The sequence below is a fragment of the Rhinoraja longicauda genome, chromosome 11 (assembly GCF_053455715.1).
Source record: "Rhinoraja longicauda isolate Sanriku21f chromosome 11, sRhiLon1.1, whole genome shotgun sequence".
NCBI classification, from domain to species: Eukaryota; Metazoa; Chordata; class Chondrichthyes; order Rajiformes; family Arhynchobatidae; genus Rhinoraja; species Rhinoraja longicauda.
Genome location: NC_135963.1, coordinates 56,268,793 through 56,294,494, shown reverse-complemented (window position 1 = coordinate 56,294,494; position 25,702 = coordinate 56,268,793). Strand labels below are relative to the sequence as shown.

General features: G+C 41.4%; 1 protein-coding gene across 1 annotated transcript in view; it reads left to right on the top strand.

The window, feature by feature from the left end:
- The window catches only part of vamp4 (vesicle-associated membrane protein 4), a 50,848-nt gene that overhangs the window by 15,019 nt on the left and 10,127 nt on the right, over positions 1 to 25,702 (top strand). Inside the window, exon 5 of the mRNA XM_078407792.1 lies at positions 22,027 to 22,127. Within this exon, the coding sequence (XP_078263918.1) occupies positions 22,027 to 22,127 (101 nt within the window). The remainder of the gene's footprint in view (positions 1 to 22,026; positions 22,128 to 25,702) is intronic.

The following is a 25,702-nucleotide window of genomic DNA, read 5'->3' as shown; positions in this document are numbered from 1 at the left end:
TTTCACTCCTGCCATCAGGAAGAAGATACAGTAGACTTAAAACTGTAATGTCCAGATTCAGGAACAGCTTCTTCCCTACAGTCATCAGGCTATTAAACTCTACAACCTCAAATAAACTCTGAACTACAATAGACTATTATTGTTATTATTGCACTACTATTGGTTTTTTTTTGTGTGTACGTGTGTGTGTGTGTGTATGTGTATATATATATATGTGTGTGTGTGTGTATATGTGTATATATATATATATATATATATATGTGTGTGTGTGTGTGGTGAACGCAAAATGCTGGAGTGACTCGGCTGGACAGGCAGCATCTCTGAAGAGAAGGAATGGGTGATGTTTCGGGCCGAGACCCTTCTTCGACCCGAGGCGTCAGCTGAGTTGCTCCAGCATTTTGTGTCTACCTTCGATTTAAACCAGCATCTGCAGTTCTTTCCTACACATCCTATATATATGTGTGTACTTGTGAGTATGTGTATATATACACACTGAACTTTTTTTCCTCTCGTTTCTTACATTGTTTACAGTGTACCATGTTTACATATTCTGTTATGCTGCAGCAAGTTAGAATTTCATTGTTCTATCTGGGACATATGACAATTAAACACGCTTAACTCTTGATTTGACTCTTAATATTACATATTAATGGTGGTGAGCGTATGGAACAAGCTGCCGAGGAGGTAGTTGAGGCAGGTACTATCCCAACATTTAACAAACATTTAGACAGGTACATGGATAGGACAGGTTTAGAGGGATATGGGACAAGCATGGGCAGGTAGTGTAGCTGGGACATGCTGGTCGGCATGAGCAAGTTGGGCCGAAGGGCCTGCTTCCACACCGTAAGACTCTATGACTGTCGTTACTCATGTTAAACACTCGAAGATTTGCAATAGCTGATTAACTGCTCCAAAAAATAAACCTAGTTGTATTTGAAAGCAAACCACTCAAAGCATAACCTGGGCACGTGATGTGGTAAAGGCAAGGACATGGATTTTGTAATTTCTCCATTAGTATTGGCTTTTCTTCACCCTTTTTAATAGAACATGGAAATACATATATTTAGAACATAGAAACATAACAGCACCACAATGTCCCTGTTGAACATAATGCCAAGTTCAACTAATTTCATCTGCCTGCACATGATCCATATACCTCCATTCTCTGCATATCCATTCAAAAGCCTCTGAAATGCCACTATAATATCTGCTTAAAGCTTTAAAGAGGAAAAGGTGGAAGGTAAAAAAAATGGTGTACCCATGCTCTCATCTTGTCTCATGCCCATGGTTTTTCTCTTTATTTTCATCATTTCCCACTCTTTCCGTACTTTCCTATCCTTCGCACAGCCATGCATTCTCTCTTTTTACAAACCCACCCACTTTCCAATTATTTCTTCCTTTCATAATATCTGCTTCATGTTTGCTGTAGTTCGCACATTAAACAATAGCTAATGCACTGGATACAACCCCCCTCGCCAAATATCACTGAGGACGCTGTATTGTGAGTAGAAAGTTCAGGGTTTTCCTGCCAATTGTACATGCTGAGAGTAGAAAGGAACTGTTCCCACTGCATTTGAAGTGAAATTCTGATCAGGGCAGAGCTGGTGAAGAAGAAATTTAGTCTGTGCTAGATTTAGTCTTGGGCGATTGATGGCTGTTTGGCATTTTATACCAATGTAGCCATACCCCATGTGCCCCTGATCAAAAGCACAGGTGGAATGTACATAGACAACATCAAGTGGTGTCCCATGAGACGTTTGGTCTGAATCCTGTCACTATCCTACAGGATTAGGTCTAGATCTTTGATTTTTCTCTAGGTAATCAAAGAAAGATAATCAAATACAATGGCCATGGAAAGCAAAACAACGTTATGGTTTTGTATGCACCACTCATATTTATTAAATGTAAGACAATAACTGCAGATGCTGGTACAAATCAAAGGTATTTATATCACAAAATGCTGGAGTAACTCAGCAGGTCAGGCAGCATCTCAGGAGAGAAGGAATGGGTGACGTTTCGGGTCGAGACCCTTCTTCAGACTCATATTTATTAGCTGCATCTCCCTTAAATTTTGCTCTTGCTATCCTTCCCATAACTTCACTCGATTTCTGTTAAATGTTTAAAAATTCCTAAATTCCTCTATTTTTCAAAAAAATAATAGCAACGATAAGGATTCAGATCTATACAATAGTAGCTAAAACACGGTATCTCATGGGGCCACTGTCCTTACCAGCAGTTGCCTTCTTCAGTGACTAACCCTCCACCGAGATAATCATGGGACCCAATGGATCCCATTGCATCAATAACAAGGCCTTCTGCGTGCGCGCGCGCGCGCACACACACACACACACACACACACACACACACACACACACACACACACACACACACACACCCCCCCCCCCCCCGGTTTCCCACAAAACCCTCCTGTAGAGTTTACGTGACCGAGAAAGACCACAGGGCCATTGTCATTTATGTGGGCTTGTTCTCTGACTGCACCTCAGGGGCATGGGCCCCCTTTCAGTTCTCTCAGCAATGTAGCATTTGGCACAGAACATTGTTCCATTACATTAAATAAGAAAGTGATTGTTAATGAAGCAATTTTTGTTCAGGTAGCAAATGTCAGGAAACGTATGTTAATAAATTTCTAGCTAGCTGGAGGACTCATTATATTAAAAGCTCAGTTGTACCATATAGTGCCTTGGACAAGCTATATAGTCCCTCAAACTACCTCTATCATTAAGTAGCAGACCGGCTGAACGTCTACATCATAACATCGATTTCCTGTACTATCCCAAGATCACTTGATGCCATATAATCCGTTTTCAGTCTGAAGAAAAGTCCCGACCCGAAATGTCGCCTATCCATGTTCTCCTGACATGCTACCTGACCCACTGAGTTACTCCAACACCTTGTGTCCTTTTGTGTAAACTGGCATCTATGTTTCCTTGTTTCTTCAGCTTTGGCATCTATAGCCCTTGCGGTGAAGAATTCCAAATTAAAACTTCGCTAATTAGAGAACAGCTAAAGTTTTAATGTAATTATATCATCCATTTAATGCCGTTCCCGCTTGACTGTAATGAATTTGGAATAGGATTTCATGTAGAAACATTTGCTTTGCTGATTGTTAGTTAATGAATGCCAACTTGTCACTGCAGGAATTTAAAATTAAGCTTAATTTAGATTTTAATTGCATTTAAATATTCTTCGAGTACTGAGTTCCTTTCAGAATTCTTGTGCTAACATTTGACTGTTTTCTATTCATCTTTATATTGCTATTTTTTAACGTGACAATGTTAACATAAACAGTCAAACAGGAAACTTATTTAGTACGATATAAAGGGAGTTATTTTAACCCAGTCCCAGCACTGTGTGCATGTCTGCATGATCTCCATGTGACAGGCTGTCTAATTTTGAATGATTGTGTAATTTGACTGACTCCTCAGAAAAAAGGGATTTTCAGTGCTTGCTTTCATTTCCATGTTGCTGCAAACCAGCCTCATCAAACGAGAATGTAGTTTCTCTCCAGTTTATTTTGATTAATATGAAAGTATTTATTTTTGAAGTAGATGATGAATGATAATCTTTTGAAATATGTAAAAAACACGTGCACATAAGTCCGAATCAGTCATCATAAAAGTTACAAAATTAGCCATTTGACTCCACTAGTCTATGTCGGCCTTTACACTTGGCATGAGCAAACATATTTAATCAGATTTACTCATTCTTCTTCTTCTTGCGTTTGAAGCAGCAGAAGTTATGAAGCTGCTTCTGCTTCTGCTGTCTCTGTTTGTTGTCGTTCACCTGACTGAGGTCAGTTGATAGGGGTCACCACCGGGGAGGTCGACAACGTGAGCCCCAGATTTACCCATTCTGTTCCCATCTCCCTTCAGCTCCTATTCTGTCACCTGCCTTGCTTTTGTTTATTATTCAGTTTTATCTTGAATCTTGCTATAATGTCTGCCTCAGCTGTTCACCTAAAGGTAAATTGCCTGCCAAACGTTCTATGCAAAGAAATTTCTCTTACTCCCAAATTACTCACAATTTGTAGTTCCTCATTCTTGACATTTTGGTTTCTGATGTCTTCCTCTACCTAACTTTTCCCATCCTTGGATAATCTTACAAAAAAATCACACTCACTAATGCTCTGACTAACAAATTAAATCTATGAGTGTCAGGTTTATCGTTAACATAGAACATAGAGGCAGTATTTTTGGTCATTCTGAACTGTGTCTTCTTGAAGTCACTATCATATAGTAACAATGCTGCACATAATATTCAGGGTTCTAAATGGGATTTTGTAACCGCTAATCATGGGATGTGGTTTATCATGCAGACCACCACTGTCTAATTTGGGAAATTGAAATGATCACAAAATAACAGGTTACAATAGGACACAAGAACATAAGAAAATAGGAGCAGGAGTAGCCCAACCGGCCCCTCGAGCCCGCTCCGCCATTCAATACGATCATGGCTGATCCTACCCCAACCCCCTTCCCACTATCGCCCTTCTTCCCACCCAAAAGAACCGTGTGATCTCTTGGGAGAGGCGAAAAACCGGATAAAAACCCAGGCCAATTTGGGGGGAAAATCCGGGAAATTCCTCTCCGACCCCAAGCTAGGCGATCGAAACTTGTCCAGGAGATTACTCAGGTCTTACTATACTAACAATAGCTCATGTCCACTTCCCTGCCGCTCCCCGCAACCCCTAATTCCCCTGTCTATTAAAAAACAATCTATTTCCGTTTTAAATTTATTTAACGTTCCTGCTTCCACAGCTCCCTAAGGCAGCGAATTCCACAGACTAACCACCCTCTGAGTGAAGAAGTTTCTCCTCATCTCAGTTTTAAAAGAGCCCCCTCTTATTCTAAGACTATGCCCCCTAGTTCTGGTCTCCCCGATCATCGGAAACATCTTTAGCGCATCCACCCGATCAAGGCCCCTCACGATTATTATACGTTTCAATAAGATCGCCTCTCATTCTTCTGAGAAAAGTCCCAACCTACTTAACCTTTCCTCATATGTCAACCCCCTCATCCCTGGAATTAACCGTGTAAACCTTCTCTGCACTGCCTCCAGAGCAAGTACATCCTTTCTTAAATATGGACACCAAAACTGCACACAGTATTCCAAATGCGGTCTTACCAATACTGTATACAGCTGCAGCAAAACCTCCCTACTTTTATACTCTATCCCCCTGGCAATAAAGGCTAAGACTCCATTGGCCTTCCTAATCACTTGCTGCACCCGCATACTAGCTTTTTGTGATTCCCGTACTAGTACCCCCAGGTCCCTTTGCGTTGTATTACCACGTAGCTCCTCCCCATTTAGAAAATAACTTGCTTTATGATTTTTTTTTCGAAAATGCATAACTTCACATTTATCAGTATTAAATTTCATCTGCCAAGTCGCTGCCCACTCTCCTAGCTTATCTATATCCTTTTGCAGGCTTTTTCTATCCTCACTCCCTGCTTTTACTCCCATTTTTGTGTCATCTGCGAACTTGGATATATTACACTTGGTTCCCTCCTCTAAGTAATTTATATAAATTGTAAACAGCTGGGGTCCCAGCACCGACCCCTGCGGAACCCCACTAGTCACCGATTGCCATCCCGAGTATGATCCATTTATCCCAACTCTCTGCTTCCTGTTGAAAGCCAATCTTCTACCCATGCTAATATATTACCCCTAATCCCATGATTTTTATCTTAAGTAATAGTCTTTTATGTGGCACCTTATCAAAGCCTTTTGGAAGTCCAAGTATACCACATCCACCGGTTCCCCTTTATCCACCCGAGATGTTACTTCCTCAAAGAATTCAAGCAAATTAGTCAAACATGACTTCCCCTTCGTAAAACCATGCTGACTCTGTCCAATTAAGTTATGTTTATCCAAGCACCCCGTCAGTATTTCTTTAATAATGGTCTCCAACATTTTACCCACCACAGATGTTAGACTAACCAGCCTTCTGTCTACTTCCCTTTTTAAATATAGGTGTTACATTGACTCCAGGGAGCTTTGGAAAATTATCACCAATGCATCCACGATCCCCACCGCTATTTCTCTCAAGACCATAGGTTGTAATCCATCAGGCCCAGGGGATTTATCCGCCTTAAGTCCCATTAATTTACCTAATACCATCTCCTTAGTGATCTTAATAGTGCTCAACTCCTCCATTCCTATAGTCCCCTGTTTATCCAGCGTTGGAATATTTTTGATGTTTTCTATAGTAAAGACTGATACAAAATATTCGTTTAATGCTTTTGCCATCTCCATGTTCCCCACCAACAAATTCCCCGTCTTATCCTCCAATGGACCAACATTTACCTTAGCCACCCTTTTTCTTTTTATATAACTATAAAAACTCTTGCTATCAGTTTTTATATTTTTCGCTAATTTACTTTCATAATCTATTTTTCCCTTCTTGATTAATGTCTTTGTTATTTTTTGCTGACTTTTAAATGCTTCCCAATCTTCTGTCATGCCACTATATCTGGCTACCTTATATGCCCTTGCCTTTAGCCGAATACTATCCTTTATTACTTTACTTAGCCATGGTTGGCTGACCTTTCCTTTACCTCTTTTTTTCTTCAGTGGAATGTATTTTTCTTGAAAGTTGTACACTAACTCCTTAAAAATACACCACTGCTCATGTACCGTCTTATTCTTTAATCTGTTATCCCAATCTACTTTAATCAATTCTGTTCTCATACCTTCATAATCTCCCTTATTTAGACTAAGTACCCTGGTTTGAGTTTCAATTTGCTCCCCCTCTAATTGAATATGGAATTCAACCATATTATGGTCACTCATCCCAAGAGGGTCCTTAACTATGACATTTTTAATTAGTCCTGTTTCATTACACAGGACCAGATCCAAAATTGCCTCCCCCCTAGTCGGTTCAGTTACATGCTGTTCTAAGAACCCATCCCTAATACACTCTATAAACTCTTCCTCTAGTCTACCCTGCCCAGTTTGATTTGCCCAGTTTGATTTGCCCAGTTTATATGAAATTTAAAGTCCCCCATAATTACCGCTGTTCCCTTATTGCATGCTTCAACTATTTGCTGATTTATGTTTTGTCCAACAGAGTCACAGCTATTTGGAGGTCTATAGATTACACCCACTAGTGTTTTTTTCCCCTTATTATTCTCTATCTGTACCCATGCTGTTTCACTATCCAGCAGCGGTAGAGTTGCTGCGTTACGGAGCCAGAGACCTAGCTAGGTTCGATCCCAACTACAGGTGCTGTCTGTATGGAGTTTGTATGTTCTCCCCATGGGTTTTGCTTCGAGATCTTTGGTTTCCTCACACACTCCAAAGCCGTAAAGGGTTGTAGGTTAATTGGCTTGGTATAAATGTAAATTGTCCCTAGTGTGTGTAGGATAGCGTTAGTGTGTGGGGGATCACTGGTCGGTGTGGACTCGGTTTGCTTACAGGCCCTGTTTCTGCGCTGTATCTCTAAACTAAACGAATAGAGATAGCAGTCTGAAAAAAGGTCCCGGTCCAAAACATCGCCTCTCCATTTACTCCAGAGATGCTGCCTGACCCATTGAGTTACTTCAGCATTTTGTACTTTGCTTTAGGGGTAATATTGGCCAGACAGGGAAAACCACCCTGCTCTTCAGGAAAACATAATGTGAGCATTTGATGCACTCTGTGGGGAACGGAGGAATATGATAATCAGATAAGAGTTGGACGGCATCATGTTTGGCACAGACCTTGTGGGTTGAAGGGCCTGTTCTTGTACTGTATTTCCCCACAGCATGTTCTAAGTGGGGAATAAATTCACTGCTTCACTGCATCTAGCTGGCTAAGCAAGGTGCAAGATTTGACCCATTGATGGATACAGTTGCTTAAGTAATATAGCCAAGATATTACAGTTCTAGTTTTTAAGATTGATATTTGAGTCTTTATTGTACTATCTAATTGCCCTCATCTCTACATGCAGTGCTGCTTGTTACAAGTTCAAAAGTTCCTTTGCTGTCCTTAACAACAAAAAAAAAGGTTCTGGAAAAATATGTTTTGTTTGGATCTTTGCAGTTTAGATTAGATGTGTTGGATTTTAGGTGGGGGGTGGGGGGGGGAGGGGATGAGAGAAAATCTGTATTATAGTGATTTCCTTAATGTTGTGGTAATCAATTGACTATATCAAAATGCAATCGCCCGTCGGCCTTCTTACTACTATCTGTACCTTGTCAGATATGAGCACTAGATAACCTCTCATCACTTCCTTTATGCTCCCACATTTTGGACACATTTTTGGCCGCAGAAGTAATCATAAAAATAATTATCAACAGCTGGAAATCCAGATTGCAAGTTTTTACATTTTTAAAGAAGTCTTTCATTCGTCTGATTCATAAATGTTGACTATTCTTATTTCCAACTGCGATATTTTATACTGTAGAATTTCAGATACTGAACAGTTCTTGCTACCAAAGTACTGGAGACAAATGTTGCTTATTAATGCATGAATTGTGCAGTAACTTTAGATGAGCTGAAGCTGGGGTACCAAAGGTCACTGGCAAATCCTCTGTTTCATAACTTACTTACCTAATGGCTTTGCCTTTGTTCAGTGTAACAAAGATAATTATTTGCCCTTGAGATTAAAACTAAAGCTATTGCACGTTTAGGGCTGGTAATTACCAATGCATGGTAGATATTAATTGTCGTAATACTATATTGCTTCGAGTCTCATTCATGAAAGTTCACATTTAAGGGCGGCACAGTGGTGCAGCTGGTGGAACCGCTGCATCACAGCGCCAGAGACCCGGGTTCGAACCTGACTCGGCTTCTGTCTCTGTGGAGTTTGCACGTTCTCCCTGAGGCCACGTGGGTTCCTTCCAGGTGCTCCGCTTTTCCCCCACATCTCAAAGATGTGCAAGTTTCTGTAAATTACCTTGAATGTGTAGGGAGTGGACGAGAAAGTGGGGTTACATAGGACTCGTGTGAAGGGGTGATCGATGGTCGGCATGGACTCTAAGCTGAAGGGCCTGTTTCCATACTGTCTTTAAACTAAACAAAACTAAAGAAGAAATATTTACAAGGGCATGGTTAAATAGCATGGGAGTGGGATGAACTGGGTGGTTATTTTGAAAGACAGCGCCTAAAACCTAACTTAAAAATTAAATAATACTTTCTTGTATGGATTATGCTACAGTATATTTTTACGGTTTAGCTTATCCATTTAAAATGTGCTAATTCCCTGTTATATAAATAAGAAAAAAATAATGACAACTGGCTGCAATATCCACACAGTTAATTTGCCTCTAAATGATTCTGGATGCGAATCATAAGGTTGTTGTATACTTTTTAAACACATGTATTGTGTAGGTAGACACAAAATGCTGGCGTAACTCAGCGGGTCAGGCAGCATCTCGGGAGTGATGTATTGAATACTTGTACCTATAAGGTTGTTGTGACTGTTCAGCCAACATTATTTCACTGAGGTTAATCTTTAATCATTGACTTTTTAGTTAAATATATAAATGGTGCCTCAAATCAAACTCTGACCCACTATTTCTTCAAATAAGTAGACTTATAAGTAGACCCACAGTTAACGATAAGCATGTCTTATCTACCCCAGGGTTTCAAACTCAGTGCCTCAATACCTCAATCTTTTAAGAAAATAATCTACCTCCATTTTACATACTTCTAGCGAGCTATCCTCCACAACTCTGAGATAGGAATTCCAGAGATTCACCACCCTCTGCAAGAAGACATTTCTACACATCTCAGTTTTAAATGACTGGCCTCTCATTCGAGATTAGATTAGGTTTAAGTGTATTATTGTCATGTGTACTGAGGTAAAATGAAAAGCATTGTTTTGAGTACAATCAGATAATACTAAACATATACATAAATACAATCAAGCCAAACTTGAGTACAATAGGTAGAGCAAAGGGGAAGATACAGAATATAGTTCTCAGCATTGTACCGCACCAGTTCCATAGACAAAGTCCAATGTCTACAATGGGGTAGAGGTGAATCAGACAGTACCCTAGCTTATGGAAGCAACTAATTCTCCCAATAGTGGAAACATCTCAGCATCTATCCAGTCATGTACTCTTACGATCCATGAGTAATATCTGTACAATGTAAACTGCTGACACCATGACAGTTTCATATGATATTTACATGGATAATGGAAACATTAGAAAAGGCGAGAAAAGAGAACCCTTCCATTTGTATGACGATCTTTGCCCTGAATCATTTTGAGGTGATTTAAGTGTCTAAATATTGCAGGCAGTTGCTATTAATTATTTCTTGCTATATAAATGTTGATATATATTGCTATATATAAAAATGTTTAGCTTGCCCATTTATAATGTACAAACCTTCAGTTGTATAAATAATTTAAGATTTAGCACTAATAGCACATCATGATAAACATGTCAACTTTAAAACAAAACAAAAACAAATGAAATTGAGCAATGTTTTAATAAACCAACAACAAAATCAAACGACGCGCTAGGATGGACATGGGATTCAAAGCATTCAGACAAATTAATGAACTGAATCATGAATACAAAACTGAAATAATATGGATGGTAAAAATGCTCAAAGCTAGGCACTATCTAGTCAGAGACAAATACAGTTAACAGTTACAAATAGAGCATGAAACAGGCTCTTTGGACCAGCGAGTCCATGCCGACCAGCGATCACCCCATACACTAGCACCCTCCTACACACAAGGGACCATTTTTACCGAACGCAATTAACCTACAAACCTGTACATCTTTAGAGTGTGGGAGGAAACTGGAGCACCCAGAGAAAACCCACACAGTTACAGGGAGAGTGTGCAAACTCCGTATAGACAGCACGCATAGTCAGGATTGAACGCGGGTCTATGGCAACAACTCTACCGCAGCGCCCCACAAAAGTTCATATCCTTTCATCCGGGCAATTAGAAAATATGACTTAAATTGTTGCAGTAACTCAGCAGGTCGGGCAGCAACCCTGGAGAATGTAGAGTGGTGATGTTTTGGGTCGGGACCCTTCTTCAGACTGATCGGTCTGAAGAAGGGTCCTGACCCGAAACATCACCTATCCATGTTCTCCAGAGATCCAAAGACGTACAGGTATGTAGGTTAATTGGCTGGGTAAATGTAAAAATTGTCCCTAGTGGGTGTAGGATAGTGTTAGTGTGCGGGGATCACTGGGCGGCACGGACTTGGAGGGCCGAAAAGGCCTGTTTCCGGCTGTATGTATATGATATGATATGATATGCTGCCTGACCCACTGAGTTACTCCAACACTTTATGTTTTATTTTGTAAATCGGCATCATCAGTTCAGTTGTGCCTTTTGTATCTTTTTTTTCTTTGTCTTTTTTTGTAAACCAGCATCTTCAGTTGTTTCAAACAAAAAGACATGTTCAGTTACAACTTTAGTTTTTAATTTTTTGTATCATCTTCACAAATTTGCCCTTGCATCATACAAAGTTTCAATTCTCACTACGTGCTGACTGTGTTTGGCATTGTAACAGGACTGGCAATTTATGCTTGTCTTTTTTATAACTGCATCGGGATCTATTTTGCAAATTTTTGAATTACTGCTGTCTGCAAGCATTGCAAGGATTTTTTGTGCTTCTGTTAATAATTAGGGTGTACGAAGTTCAGATCGCATTAATAGCCCTATGACACTTTACAGGCAAGCATTTGCTGGCAAAATTGCATTTAACATGCACACTGTCAGTACCAGTTAAACTGGAGGTTTAGTCATCTAAGTTGGGTATCTGTACGGTGAGGTGCAGGTACAATGAAAAATCTAGTTTGCAGCAGCGTCACAAAAACATAATTAGAAAAAGACACAAGTCTGTGGTAGGGAAGGGCTCTACTTAGAAACATAGAAAATAGGTGCAGGAGTAGGCCGTTCGGCCCCTCGAGCCAGCACCGCCATTCAATATGATCATGGCTGATCATCCAGAATCAGTACCTTGTTCCTGATTTCTCCCCATATCCCTTGATTCCATTAGCCGTAAGAGCTATATCTATCTCTCTTGAAAACATCCAGTGAATTGGCCTCCACTGCCTTTTATGGCAGAGAATTCCACAGATTTGCAACTCTCTGGCTGAAAAGGTTTTTTCTCATCTCAGTCCTAAATGGCTTACCCCTTATTCTTAAACTGGACTTATTTTGGACTCCCCCAACATGGGGAACATTTTTCCTGCATCCTAAAGAATTGTATATGTTTCTATAAGATCCCCTCTCATCCTTCTAAATTCCAGTGAATATAAGCCCAGTCGACCCATTCTTTCATCATATACCAGTCCTGCCATCCCGGGAATTAACCTGGTGAACCTACGCTGCACTCCCTCAATAGCAAGAATGTCCTTCTTCAAATTAGGAGACCAAAACTGCACACAATACTCCAGGTGTAGTCTCACCAGGGCCCTGTACAAATGCAGTAGGACCTCCTTGCTCCTATACTCAAATACTCTCGCTATTGCATCCGCTGCTCTAGATGTCAACTTATTTACATCGGCGAAACCAAGTGCAGGCTCGGCGATCGCTTCGTTGAACACCTGCGCTCGGTCCGCATTAAACAAACTGATCACCCGGTGGCCGAGCACTTCAACTCCCCCTCCCATTCCCAGTCTGACCTTTCTGCCATGGGCCTCCTCCAGTGCCATAGTGAGGCCCACTGGAAATTGGAGGAACAGCACCTCATATTTCGCCTGGGCAGTTTGCAGCCCAATGGTATGTCAACATGCACTCTCGCTATGAAGGCCAACATGCCATTAGCTTTCTTCACTGCCTGCTGTACCTGCATGCTTACTTTCAGTGACTGATGTACAAGGACATCTAGATCTCGTTGCACCTCCCCTTTTCCTAATCTGACACCATTCAGATAATAATCTACCTTCTTGTTCTTGCCACCAAAGTGGATAACCTCACATTTATCCACATTATACTGCATCTGCCATGCATCTGCCCACTCACCCAACCTATCTAAGTCACCCTGCAGCCTCACAGCATCCTCCTCGCAGCTCACACCGCCACTCAGCTTTGTGTCATTCGGTACACCTGTGGTGTACCTGGGCTGAGCCACCACTCTCAGCAGCCTCTTGCGTTCCTGTGGGTTGGAATTGCCAGACTAGGCCATGATACAACCAGTAAGGAGACTTTAAGACATCTGTAGAAGTTTGTTTTGAGTATTCGGACGCATACCAAATGTCTGTAATCCCTAAAGAAAATGGAGGTGATGACATCTGTGTGCTGGGCTCAAGACAGTTTATCCAAGACGTTAAAGCCTGGTAATTTGAAATAATTTGAGGCTGCACCACTCTCCACCATTGATCCACCAGTGAAAACTGGCATGTGGTCTCCCAACTTCTCCTTTCTTAAATCAGCCATTGTTTTTTTTGGTCTTGTTAACCTTTAGCGAGAAGATTTTGTTGACACTCAACCAGGTGTCGATCTCTCTCCTATAGCTGACCCATCTTCACTGGTGATTCGGCCAACCAAAGTGTTATAGTCAGCGAGTTTATAGATAGCATTGGAGCTGTTCATTTGGCCATTAGTTCATTTATTAAAGGTTATTTCTTAAAATAATTTTAATGTACAAAGTCCCAAGCACGATGAATTTCTATTGAAGTGTCAATTTACGGAGATCAAGATAAAGTGTGTGGAGGGAGATCTTTCCTTTTTGTATACCAGCACATTTACTGATCAGAAATAATGCAACACATGGAAACATGGAACTGCAGATGCTGGCCTAAACAAAAAGACACCATCACCAAAGAAAGACACCAAATGCTGGAGTAGCTCAGCGGGTCAGGCAGCATCTGGAACACACTGGAATACACTGGAATTTAGAAGGATGAGAGGGGATCTTATCGAAACGTATAAGATTATTAAGGGGTTGGACACGTTAGAGGCAGGAAACATGTTCCCAATGTTGGGGGAGTCCAGAACCAGGGGCCACAGTTTAAGAATAAGGGGTAGGCCAATTAGAACGGAGATGAGGAAAACCTTTTTCAGTCAGAGTTGTGAATCTGTGGAATTCTCTACCTCAGAAGGCAGTGGAGGCCAATTCTCTGAACGCATTCAAGAGAGAGCTAGATAGAGCTCTTGAGGATAGCGGAGTCAGGGGGTATGGGGAGAAGGCAGGAACGGGGTACTGATTGAGAATGATCAGCCATGGTCACATTGAATGGCGGTGCTGGCTCGAAGGGCCGAATGGCCTACTCCTGTACCTATTGTCTATTATCTCTGGAGAATGTGGATAGGCAACGTTTCAGGTCGGGACCCTTCTTCAGAACATAACGCAACATATGGTCCAACTCAACATAACTCGATAACAAAAGCACCATTGTTACCAATTAGTAATTATGTTCAATTTTGTACAAACCTCTGAGACTGTGTTGAGATTGCAAATTGATTAAGTATGTTTCAATGGAGGAGGAGTGTGGGATCGGGGGTGGGGGTGGGGGTGGGGGGTTGGTTAGAGCTGGTGGTTGGGTGGGTAGTTGTGTGATTGTAGGATTGTGGGTGGGTGGGGGGGGGGGGGTGGGGGCTGTAGAGATGGTATAACTTCCATGAGCCAGTCTGGCAGAGTGCAAATACAAATGCTAAAGTTAAATGGATATCATTTTTAAACTTTAGACCACCCCATCTTTAGATGTTCAATGATTCCTTTAATATTGAGAAATTCTATATTAAAAAAAGCTTCCAAATGGAAAAAAGTTGGAAATATAAAGAGACTGTCAGAACTAAAAGTGATTTTGTGGAATAATGGGCATTTTACTCCACATATTTCATGCCTACTAAAGTGGTGAATAAAATAAAATTGGTGAATCGTAATTGTCAGCAATTAAAGAACCATTTACATTTTCACCATATAAGCTTCATTGATTCATATGTAATGTTAGCTGACTTGTGAAAATAAGAGCATGGGAATAAAACAGGCCATTGAGCTGGTCATGTTGATTTAGGTCCTTGTTGCTAAACCTACTGAGATCATTTTCAGCTTCCTTCTTCTCTGGCGTCGAGCTTCTCCCCCATGCTGAATGTGAAATGTTTCCATTTCCTTTCTTGAGAGCTTCAACTGAGTGTACATTCACTGTGCCACATGGCAGTCTATTCATAACCCAACAATTCTAAATGTGGACAAGTTACAGCTTAAGTCTACTTTTCCATAATCCATTGTTGATTCGCTGTGCATAAACTACTTCACACCTGCCTGTTGAATTTCATACATACATTTTTTAAAACCTAGATCATGTACATTCTTTTTCACTCATGATCAGACCTGACATTTCGAAGAACAGTGAACAAAATCTATGCCCTCTTTCCATTGTTTTCCTAACCACGGTTATTGGGAAATGAGGTATATAGAATATTATTTGCTAACTTTCTCATGCTTTATTGAAAGAAGGCCTCATCGCGGTTAGATTGCTATCAGATACATAACTGGCTGTCAGAATGCAATGGTTCTTTTCTTTTATAATGTACGATACTCTAATCCCTGTTAATTTAATGAAATATATCTTTATTCCATGAAAATATTTGAGTGTTCAACTTTGTTATTCATTGCATAGTGCTCAATTGACATTTCACTTATCCAGTTGCTATAACAGAATTTTATTGACTTTATCATAAAGTCATACAGCATGGAAACAGGCCCTTTGACCATGCTGACTAAGATGCCCCTTCTAAGCCAGTCCCACCAGCCGGTGTTGGGCTCGTACCCCTCTAAACCTTTCCAATCCACGTACTTCCCCAAATGTCTTTTAAATGGTGTTATAATACCTGCCTCAACTACCTCCTCTGGCAGCTCGTTCTCTATATCCACCACCCTCTGTGTGAAAAGGTTGCCCCTCAGGTTCCTATTAAATTTTACCCCTCTAACCTTAAACCTATGTCCGCTGGTTCTTGCTTCCCCAACTCTGGGTAAAATACTCAGTCTGGTCACCCTATCTCTTCTTATCAAGATGTTTTATCGTGCAGTTGGTGCAGGGTCTGCATGGTGGCGCAGCGGTAGAGTTGCTGCCTCACAGCACCAGAGACCCGGGTTCGATACTGACTACGGATACTGTCTGTACGGAAATGGTATGTTCTTCCCGTGACTGCATGGGCTTTCTCCGGGTGCTCGGTTTCCTCCCACACTCCAAAGGTGTACAGGTTTGTAGGTTCATTGGCTTCGATAAAAACTGTAACTTGTACCTGGTGTGTAGGATAGTGTTAGTGTACGGGCATTGTTGGTCGGCACGGGCACGGTGGGCCGAAGGGCCTGTTTCCACGCTGATTTCTAAACTAAACTAAACTATGGTACCACATTTGCATTGTATTCAACAGGATAGTTCAAAACCAATAATGAAGGACTTGTGGTTAATTCATCTGATGGAGTAGCACTCTTGCCTCTGGGTGGTGCTTTAGGTTCAACCCCGCTCTTCAGCTATTTGAGAGCACAAATCTAGACATGCTCTCGTGCTGAGCAGCACCAACATGTCTTTAAATTGGCGCTCAGTTCAGTCCTCTCTGTGATGGAAAATATCCCATGGTGTTATTTTGAAGATTCATCACCTGTGCCCCATCTAATATTTATCCCTTGGCCCAATGCTCTTAAAGTTAGATCAGTGCTGTGTACCGCTTTTGGGAGCTTGCTGTAAACAATATAATCATCATGTTTTCTGCTTGGAAACAGGGCCTTCTGCCCATCAAGTCCGCGCTGATCATAGAAACATAGAAAATAGGTGCAGGAGGAGGCCATTTGGCCCTTCGAGCCAGCACTACCATTCATTGTGATCATGCCGATCTTCCACAATCAGTAACCTGTGCCTGTCTTCTCCCCATATCCCTTGATTCCGCTAGAGCTCTATCTAACTCTCTTTTAAATTCATCCAGTGAATTGGCCTCCACTGCCTTCTGTGGCAGAGAATTCCGCAAATTCACAACTCTCTGGGTGAAAAGGTTTTTTCTCACCTCAGTTTTAAATGGCCTCCCCTTTATTCTAAGACTGTGGCCCCTGGTTCTGGACTCCCCCAACATTGGGAACATTTTTCCTGCATCTAGCCTGTCCAGTCCTTTTATAATTTTATACGTTTCTATAAGATTCCCTCTCATCCTTCTAAACTCCAGTGAATACAAGCCCAGTCTTGCCATTTCCTTGTTCCCCATAATAATTTCACCTGTTTCTGCCTTCAAGGGACCTACATTTGGCTTTTCTAATCTTTTTCTCTCTTAACATACCTAAAGAAGCTTTTACTATCCTGCTTCATATTCTTGGCCAGCTTACCCTCATACTTCATCTTTTGACCCCTTATTGCCCTTTTTGTTACCTTCTGTTGTCCCATGAAAGTTTCCCAATCCTCTGGCTTCCTGCTACTCTTTGCTACGTTGTCCATCTTTTCTTTTAGTTTTATTCCATCCCTAACTTCCCTTGTCAGCCACGGTTGCCTCTTGCTCCCCTTAGAATCTTTCTTCCTCTTTGGAATGAAATGATCCTGCGTCTTCTGGATTATGCCCAAAAATTCCTGCCATTGTTGTTCCACCGTCATTCCTGCTAGGATCCTTTTCCGGATGACCTTGGCCAGCTCCTCTCTCATGCCTTCATTGTCCGTCCCCTTTGTTCAACTGCAACACTGACACTTCTGATTTAACTTTCTCCCTCTCAAATTGCAGATTAAAACTTATCATATTATGGTCACCTCGAGTTCCCTTATTAAATCTGGTTAATTCAACAACACTAAATCCAGAATTGCCTTCTCTCTGGTAGGCTCCAGTACAAGCTGCTCTAAGATTCCATCTCGGAGGCACTCTACAAACTCCCTTTCTTGGGGTCCAGAACCAACCTGATTTTCCCAATCTACCTGCATATTGAAATCCCCCATAACCACAGTGGCATTACCTTTGTTACATGCCACTTTAACTCCTGCTGCAACTTACACCCTACATCCAGGCTACTGTTTGGGGGTCTGTAGATAACTCCCATTAGTGTCTTCTTATCTTCACAATTCCTCAACTCTATCCACAGTGACTCTACATCGTCAGTCCCAATGTCACCCCTCGCAAGGGACTGAATTCCATCCCTCACCAACAGAGCTACCCCACCTCCTCTGCCCACCTGCCTGTCCTTTCTATAGGACGTATAATCCAGAATATTCAGTTCCCAGTCCTGATCCTCCTGCAGCCATGTCTCTGTAATCCCCACAATGTCATATCAACCAATCTCTAACTGAGCCTCAAGCTCATCCACTTTACATCTTATACTTTGCGCATTCATATATACTTTTAATCCATTACTCACCTCACCTTTCATATCGATTCCTATTTCACTTGGCCATACTCTCCTATCCCTTTGTGCGCTTTCTGTCCCGTTAATTCTGGGGTCTTTCTTAACTTTTCCTATACTCTCTTTCCCTTTAACAACCTTGTCTTTCCTATTTGCCCCCCCCCCCCTTGCACTATTTAGTTTAAATCCACCCGTGTAGCAATCGGTCCATGACATCCTGAATCCTGGCACCAGCGAGGCAAAACACCATCCTTGAATCCCGCTTGTTGCCGCAAAAACCACTGTCTGTACCCCCTACTATGGAGTTCCCTAATACCACGACTCTGCCTGACGTCGGTCTCTTCGGCTTTGCTTCAGTGCCACGTTTTGACGCACAGACCTGTCCGCCGCTCAGACTGGCAGTGTCTTGGACAGCTTCCAAGAGGGTGAACCTGTTTTTAAGAGGTGCAACCCCCGGGGTCTTCTGTACTCCAAGCTTCCTTCCCATCCTCGGCGTCACCCACATTCTCTCTTCCGGTATCTTCGGTGTAATGATCTCGCTGTAGGTCTTGTCCAGGAAACTCTCATTTCCTGGGATGATCCTGAGGTCATCCAGTTGCCTCTCCAGTGCCCCCAACACGGTCCTTCACGATCAGCAATCACCCCGTACACTAGCACTACACGCTAGGGACAATATGCAATTTTACCAAAAGCAATTAACCTGCAAACTTGTAAGTCTTTGGAGTATGGGAGGACCTGGAGAAAACCCATACGGTCACAAAGAGAACGTACAAACTCCATACAGACAGCACCCGTAGTCAGGATGGAACCCGGGTCTCTTGCGCTGTAAGGCAGCAACTCTACCGCTGCGCCAATATGCTATGCAACCCTAATCTCTCCAAAGTGCTACTTTGGCTGTAAATCTCTTTGAATAGCTCTGATACAGTTGTGAAAGGCTCTATCATTTTTTAAATCTTTTATAAAGCAGTGGTATTGAAATGTCCGTTGTAAATGATACATTTTGCTAGTGAGGGGGCATTTTTAAATAGTCTACATTTATAATTATAGTTGAGGAAAAAATCAAGTGGACTGATGTTTCTTGACCCTTGGGGAAAAGGTTGTGTGCATTCACCTTATTTATGCCCATGACTATTGTATACACCTCTGTAAGATTCTCCAAGGAATAAAGTCTTAGCCTGCCCAAGCTCTCTATAACTCAGTTCATTGAGTCCTGATCACAAGGAATGTTGCCTGAACTGGAGAGTTTTAGTGAAGGGGAGATTAAAGTGTGTAAAATCAAGGGGCCAAGTTAAATTAAGGAAGGGATGTTTTTGCATTTCCCCGGGCAAAGGGATCAAAACTAGGGAGCATAAATTTAAAGTGGAAGGAAGTGGAGGAAAAGCTTTTCATCCATACAGTGGAAGGGACCTGACGCTTGCTGGCTGCAAAGCTTGGAGAGATGCAAATGCTCATCACATTTAAAATATGAAAGATAAAGGTTATGTGCATTCATCATATCTATGCCCCTTATTGATTTTAGACACCTCTATAAGATCACCCTTCTTACAATTGACACAGATGAACCATAATTTGTAACTCCTTAGACCTGCTGCTGGAAGATAGTAGATCAATTAGCTCTTTTTCAACTGACACGGACATAATGGGCCAGATAATGTTCTCTTCTTTGTCTATAATCCTGCAGGCTCAGAAAGGGTACATTTGACATCGAATGTCCCTCTACAGCAGGGGTTCCCAACTTTTTTCGTCCCGTTTACCCCATTGCAACTTTTTGAAAGTAAATTTACCCCCACCCTGTTTTGTTCAGTAATTTAAGTTTACACTTCTACCATAATAAAGCAACCGACAAAGGGGAAATTTTAAAATACTGTTTTTAACATTATTATTTTAAGTTCAAATAACAATATTAATAGCACATCACAATGTTATTTCACTTATTTATGAACAACTAATGATGAACAGAAACCAGTATACCAGAACCAAATACAGTCAGTCAATATATACAAATCCAGAATCAACAAATTTACCCCCTGGGTAGGCAAGACCTAGCCCCCTGGAGGTAAATGTACCCCAGGTTAGGAACCCTTGCTTTACAGATTGTAGATCTATCCAAAGGCTTTAAATAAATTGATATTTTTTTATTCTGTCACAATCTTGCAAGCCACAGTGCCTTTACTTTCAAAAGACAATAATTTTTAGGATCTAAAGTTGTTCCAACACTTAAATACGAGGTTGGGTCGATCATTTTGTAATGTTACATGCTGGTATATTGTACTGGCATTTCGAAAATGTTCAAAACTAGATTTTCTTCATCTTTCATTTTTACTTCACTAAAAAGCTCATTTTAAACCTTTTTAGTTAATAGTTTATTAAATTAGAAGTTGATTGGTCACAAAATGAAAATGGAAGAGTGGGTTATATTGATGGAGAGAATTGTTGATAAATGTAGCTTGCTTTTTTAATTGATATGTGTACTGGCACCTTTTTGTCTATAAAGTGCTGGGTAGACCCAAAACATAATCTTTCCAATCCCCCTGCATGCGATCAGAATGAATCTGGCCCATTGAGTTCCTCTGGCACTCTGGGGTTTTTTTGGGCCCAATTCTAGAATCTGGACTTTTTTGTGCCTTATTTTTGTTTCCTTGCTTGCTCTGTTTGTTCAGAAAGTAAATGATCTGGTGTGACATTTGAGATTCCAGTCGCTCTTTTGATATGGGTGCCATTATCAATTCATAGGTCAAGCTGATTACAGTAAAATTGGACTGTGATCAAGAAGGAATAGGGGGTAAATGTTCAGTTCATAGTCATAGATTCCTAGTAGAAACAGGCCCTTCGGCCCAACTTGCCCACACCGGCCAAAATTACTTTGCTGCAAGATGCGCCGCCTATCAATTTCTAGCCCACTTTAAGTGGCCATTGAGTAAGATGTTATTTGGGATGGATAATCAGTTAATTTACTATTTCCCCCTTTTCCTTATGAAGATTCACTGTAGCCATTTGTTTCGTGATAAGTGTTTTGAAAATCCAAATGTCATGCATCGAATTTGGTGACTGTTTATCTCTCAGTTAGAGAGAGGTTTATTGGCAATATTCTGCTCTAAACTTTTATAATTACTCTCAAAATGCAATTGTGATGTCACCTGGTGGCAGTGAGGAGCGAATGAGCTAACAATGGTGTGGCAGAATATTGACTTTAAACCTCCAGAAAACGTAGTCTGCAGCGAAATAATGTACAAGGTAAGGTGAATATACAAACTACTGCAATTTGTTTCAAGTATTTTGCATACAGATGGTTAATGTAGCTCCATGGGGCACTGAGGGATATTCATGTGTGCATTTTCAATAGCTTTTGTCATAAATGGCGGAGATAATGTGTATATCTATGAGAGGAACTGCAGGTTTTGGTTTACATGAAAAGACTCAAAATTCTGGAATAACTCAGTGGGCCAAGCAGCATCTCTGAAGAAGGGTCTCAACCCAAAACGTTACCTAAGCATGTTCTCCAGAGATGCTGCCTGACCTGCTGAGTTATACCAGCACTGTGTGTCTTTTGGTGTGTGAGCCAGCATCTGCAGTTCCTTGTTTCTACAAGTCTGGAAAACATGGATAAGTAACGTTTCGCGTCAGGACCCTTCTTCAGATTTTAGATACTTTTGAAGAAGGGTCCCTACTCGAAACGTCACCTATCCGTGCTCCCCAGAGATGCTGCCTGACCTGCTAAGTTACTACAATGCGTATCCTTTTTTAGTGTATGAGCAACATTGAAGTTAATTTTCTTTTTCTGTCTTGTTAGTGTTCAGAATCAAGTAGATGAAGTCATTGATGTGATGCAAGAAAACATCACCCGGGTGATTGAACGAGGAGAACGACTTGATGAACTACAAGACAAGTCTGGTTCGTATCTAACTTCATGGTTTATTTACATTGTTTAATGCCTAAATTAACCTGGTTTTTTTGTATCGTGAATGCATATCATATCATATCATATCATATCATATATATACAGCCGGAAACAGGCCTTTTCGGCCCACCAAGTCCGTGCCGCCCAACGATCCCCGTACATTAACACTATCCTACACCCACTAGGGACAATTTTTACATTTACCCAGCCAATTAACCTACATACCTGTACGTCTTTGGAGTGTGGGAGGAAACCGAAGATCTCGGAGAAAACCCACGCAGGTCACGGGGAGAACGTACAAACTCCTTACAGTGCAGCACCCGTAGTCAGGATCGAACCTGAGTCTCCGGCGCTGCATTCGCTGTAAAGCAGCAACTCTACCGCTGCGCTACCGTGCATACAGATATCCTGCTGAACTCAAGTAGGGACCTGTCTTCCAATCTCAGTAAGAGTAGCTGTTTGGTCCCAAAACCTGCCTCCAGATTGGGGACATTCACTAGCAATTTCTTTTTTAAAACAAAAACAACAGCTATTAAAAATTGTTTAAAAAAATGAAAATTGTTAAATCTTGAATCGCAAATAACTATGACTTTTAAAACACAAGAAAACACTTAAACAACTAAACATTTACATATATTTAAGTCAAAATACATCAACGTTCACGGATAAATTAAGAATGAAAATTACATGTTCGTGAACCCCGCGTTTTACGCTGGGGTCACTGGGCTTGAAAAACAGAGCATAAATCAAAAAATGCCAGGCTTTATAAGTGACTACACTGCCAATTGAAATAAATGTGGGTTAGTCACAGCTTACAACATTATAGCTTTATAACCTGTACAGTGCTTTACCTGAGTCAAGTCAAGTCAGTCAAGTGAGATGCACGATGTTAACCGTTGGAGCATAAAACTAATCAGATTGATTAGTAGGACTGGATGTTACAATCCCTAAGGTTTGCACTACATTTGACTGGTGTTGTTCTTGGGGATGACCACTAGGTGCTACCATTCAGACACATATTCAGTTGTGTACCTCGACGTCACTGGGTGTTTCGGCCTTTTATCACAAGACACCCTCAGTCGAGGCAGGCCCACCGCAGCAGGGTGATCAGTCCTGGGAGTGTGTCTTATGGTTAGCCTCTAGATGGTCACGTGGCAGCCCAGACAGCATCTCTTCTTTTCAGCCACAGCCAGTGACTGCTCCGTTCGGCAGCATTGGCATGTTCTTTGGTTGCCCTCCTTTGGTCCTGCCCTCTGACTCCTACTTCCCTCAGGAGCCTTGCGGTGGAACTGGCTACAAAGCCCCTGCACCCCACCTCCACTGGACGCACTCTTACACTCCAACCTCGCTCCTCTCCCTCTACTGCAAGGTTGGATAGCCATTTATGCTCCCTAATTGGAATAATATATTCCAAAGGCAGATGCATTAAAACCTATAACCTATTACCTGCAGGGAGTCATTTGTGTTTGCTTTCTGTTAAGCAAAACTAAAATTACAAGATAATTGTGAAAGATGATGTGCAAGTTTGCCAGGTAGAAATTTGAGCGTGTTACTCCTAAAGTAGGAGCACATAAATTAAACTTCGGTAATAATTAGACAAATGCATTATTCTAAAAGTGCGGAAATCGACCACGCGTAAAATGCAAGGTGTCTGTACAGGTAGACTGCAGTGATATGGCCCATCGAGTCTGCGCCGATCAGCGATCACCTTGTAGGCTAACACTATCTTACACATTAGGGACAATTTACAATCTCCAGTGAAGCCAATTAACTTACAAACCTGTACGTCTTTGGAGTGCGGGAGGAAGCCAGAGTACCCGGAGGAAACTCACGCGGTCACAGGGAGAACGTACAAATCCGGTACAGACAGCACCCGTAGTCAGGTCCAAATCGGGGTCTCTGGTGCTGTATGGTAGCAACTCTGCCGCTGCGCCACCGTGCCAGGTAGTTCTACTGTGACGCTGTAGTTGTGTTTAAAACAGACAATGAGATACAATTTCATATTTTGGGATTAAAAAAGGCGGAGGAAATCTGTGAAATCTGTGTTCCATTTAGAAGAGGAAAAAAAACCCTTATAAACTCTGCATGTTTTGAAAGCACCTACTTAGCTATTTATTTAAAAAAATCATTGTACATGAATCTAAGAAGTTGTTGATTTGTGTTGTCTGGGAAGGGAAATCAATTGAAGTTGTGATGCCAGTTGACTCACTAAATGCTGTTTCCCAAAACTGCACTGCAGGGGATAATTACCTCTTTCCTTCAGAACAGTCAAAACATGTTTATTTTCACATTTTTGTTGGACACAGCAGTCACTAACCACTGTGGGATTCCTCAGAATGAACCAACCCATTAAAACATTTTTAGCCATGGAGCAGGTATTTTAAATCTGTAGCAGGGCTGCTTTGTGTTTTTTTTAAATGTTTGCTTTCTTCTGTATGCATTGGGGAAATTGAACGGAACTTAATGTCAAAATTTATCTTGGAATAAATAAATATTCCAAATTTATAAATGTACCTTAGATTAGCCTTGACTAAATTGATTGTTTAGTCTTTACAACTACCCGTATTTCCCTCTGTATTTGGGAAATCCAACCACACTGATATGGAGACACAAGAGACTTCAAATGCTCGAATCTTGAGCAAAACAAACAGAGTTGGAGGAACAATGTGGATGGATCTGTGGATGGTATGGATAGGCAACAGTTTGGGTCAGGAGGTTGACACAATGCTGGAGTAACTCAGTGGGTCAGGCAGCATCTCGGAAGAGAAGGAATGGGTGACGTTTTGGGTCAAGACCCTTCTTCTGAAGAAGGGTCTCGACCCGAAACGTCACCCATTCTTTCTCTCCCGAGATGCTGCCTGACCCGCTGAGTTACTCCTGCATTTTGTGTCTACCTTCGATTTAAACCAGCATCTGCAGTTTTTTTCCTGCACATTTTGGATCAGGAGCCTTCTTCAAACTGAAGCGTTGCCTGTTCATTCCCTCAGATGCTGCCGGACCCTCCAGCAATTTGTGTTTTTGCCCAGCGCAGTATGGAACCTGTGCTGCTGCAAGCGTATGAAAACAATTGCTCACGTTGCCAGTCACTAGATCTCTGGGCAACTGTTCAAATGCTCCACGCCACAGAGGACAAAGGCTTTAAGTCAAAACTAAATCAAAATGGACAGTTCTCATCTGGACTATTTGTCCAGCATGTGCCTCAACTTGTCACCAGAACTGCTGGTCAGACATTAATATTGGCAACAATCATGGGGAAATCTGTCTCTTAGATTGTCCCATCCTCCCAGCTGAGGAAGATGACCAATAGCTTTCTTTCACAAGCACTCACTACAACTGCTTATTATTTTCGTACCTTTGCAAAACTGTTCTGACTCACGTCATCAAAACAGGTAATCATGAAAGATCAATAGTGGTCAGCTTCAGACCTGATGAAAGATGTGTAGAAGTAATATATATGGTTAACTTCAAAGGAGGGTGCATCATAAATACTACAATATATGAAACTGCTTCTAATAATTGTCTATAAAATCACGAGAGGAAATACAAAACCTTGAGAGGCACAGATCGG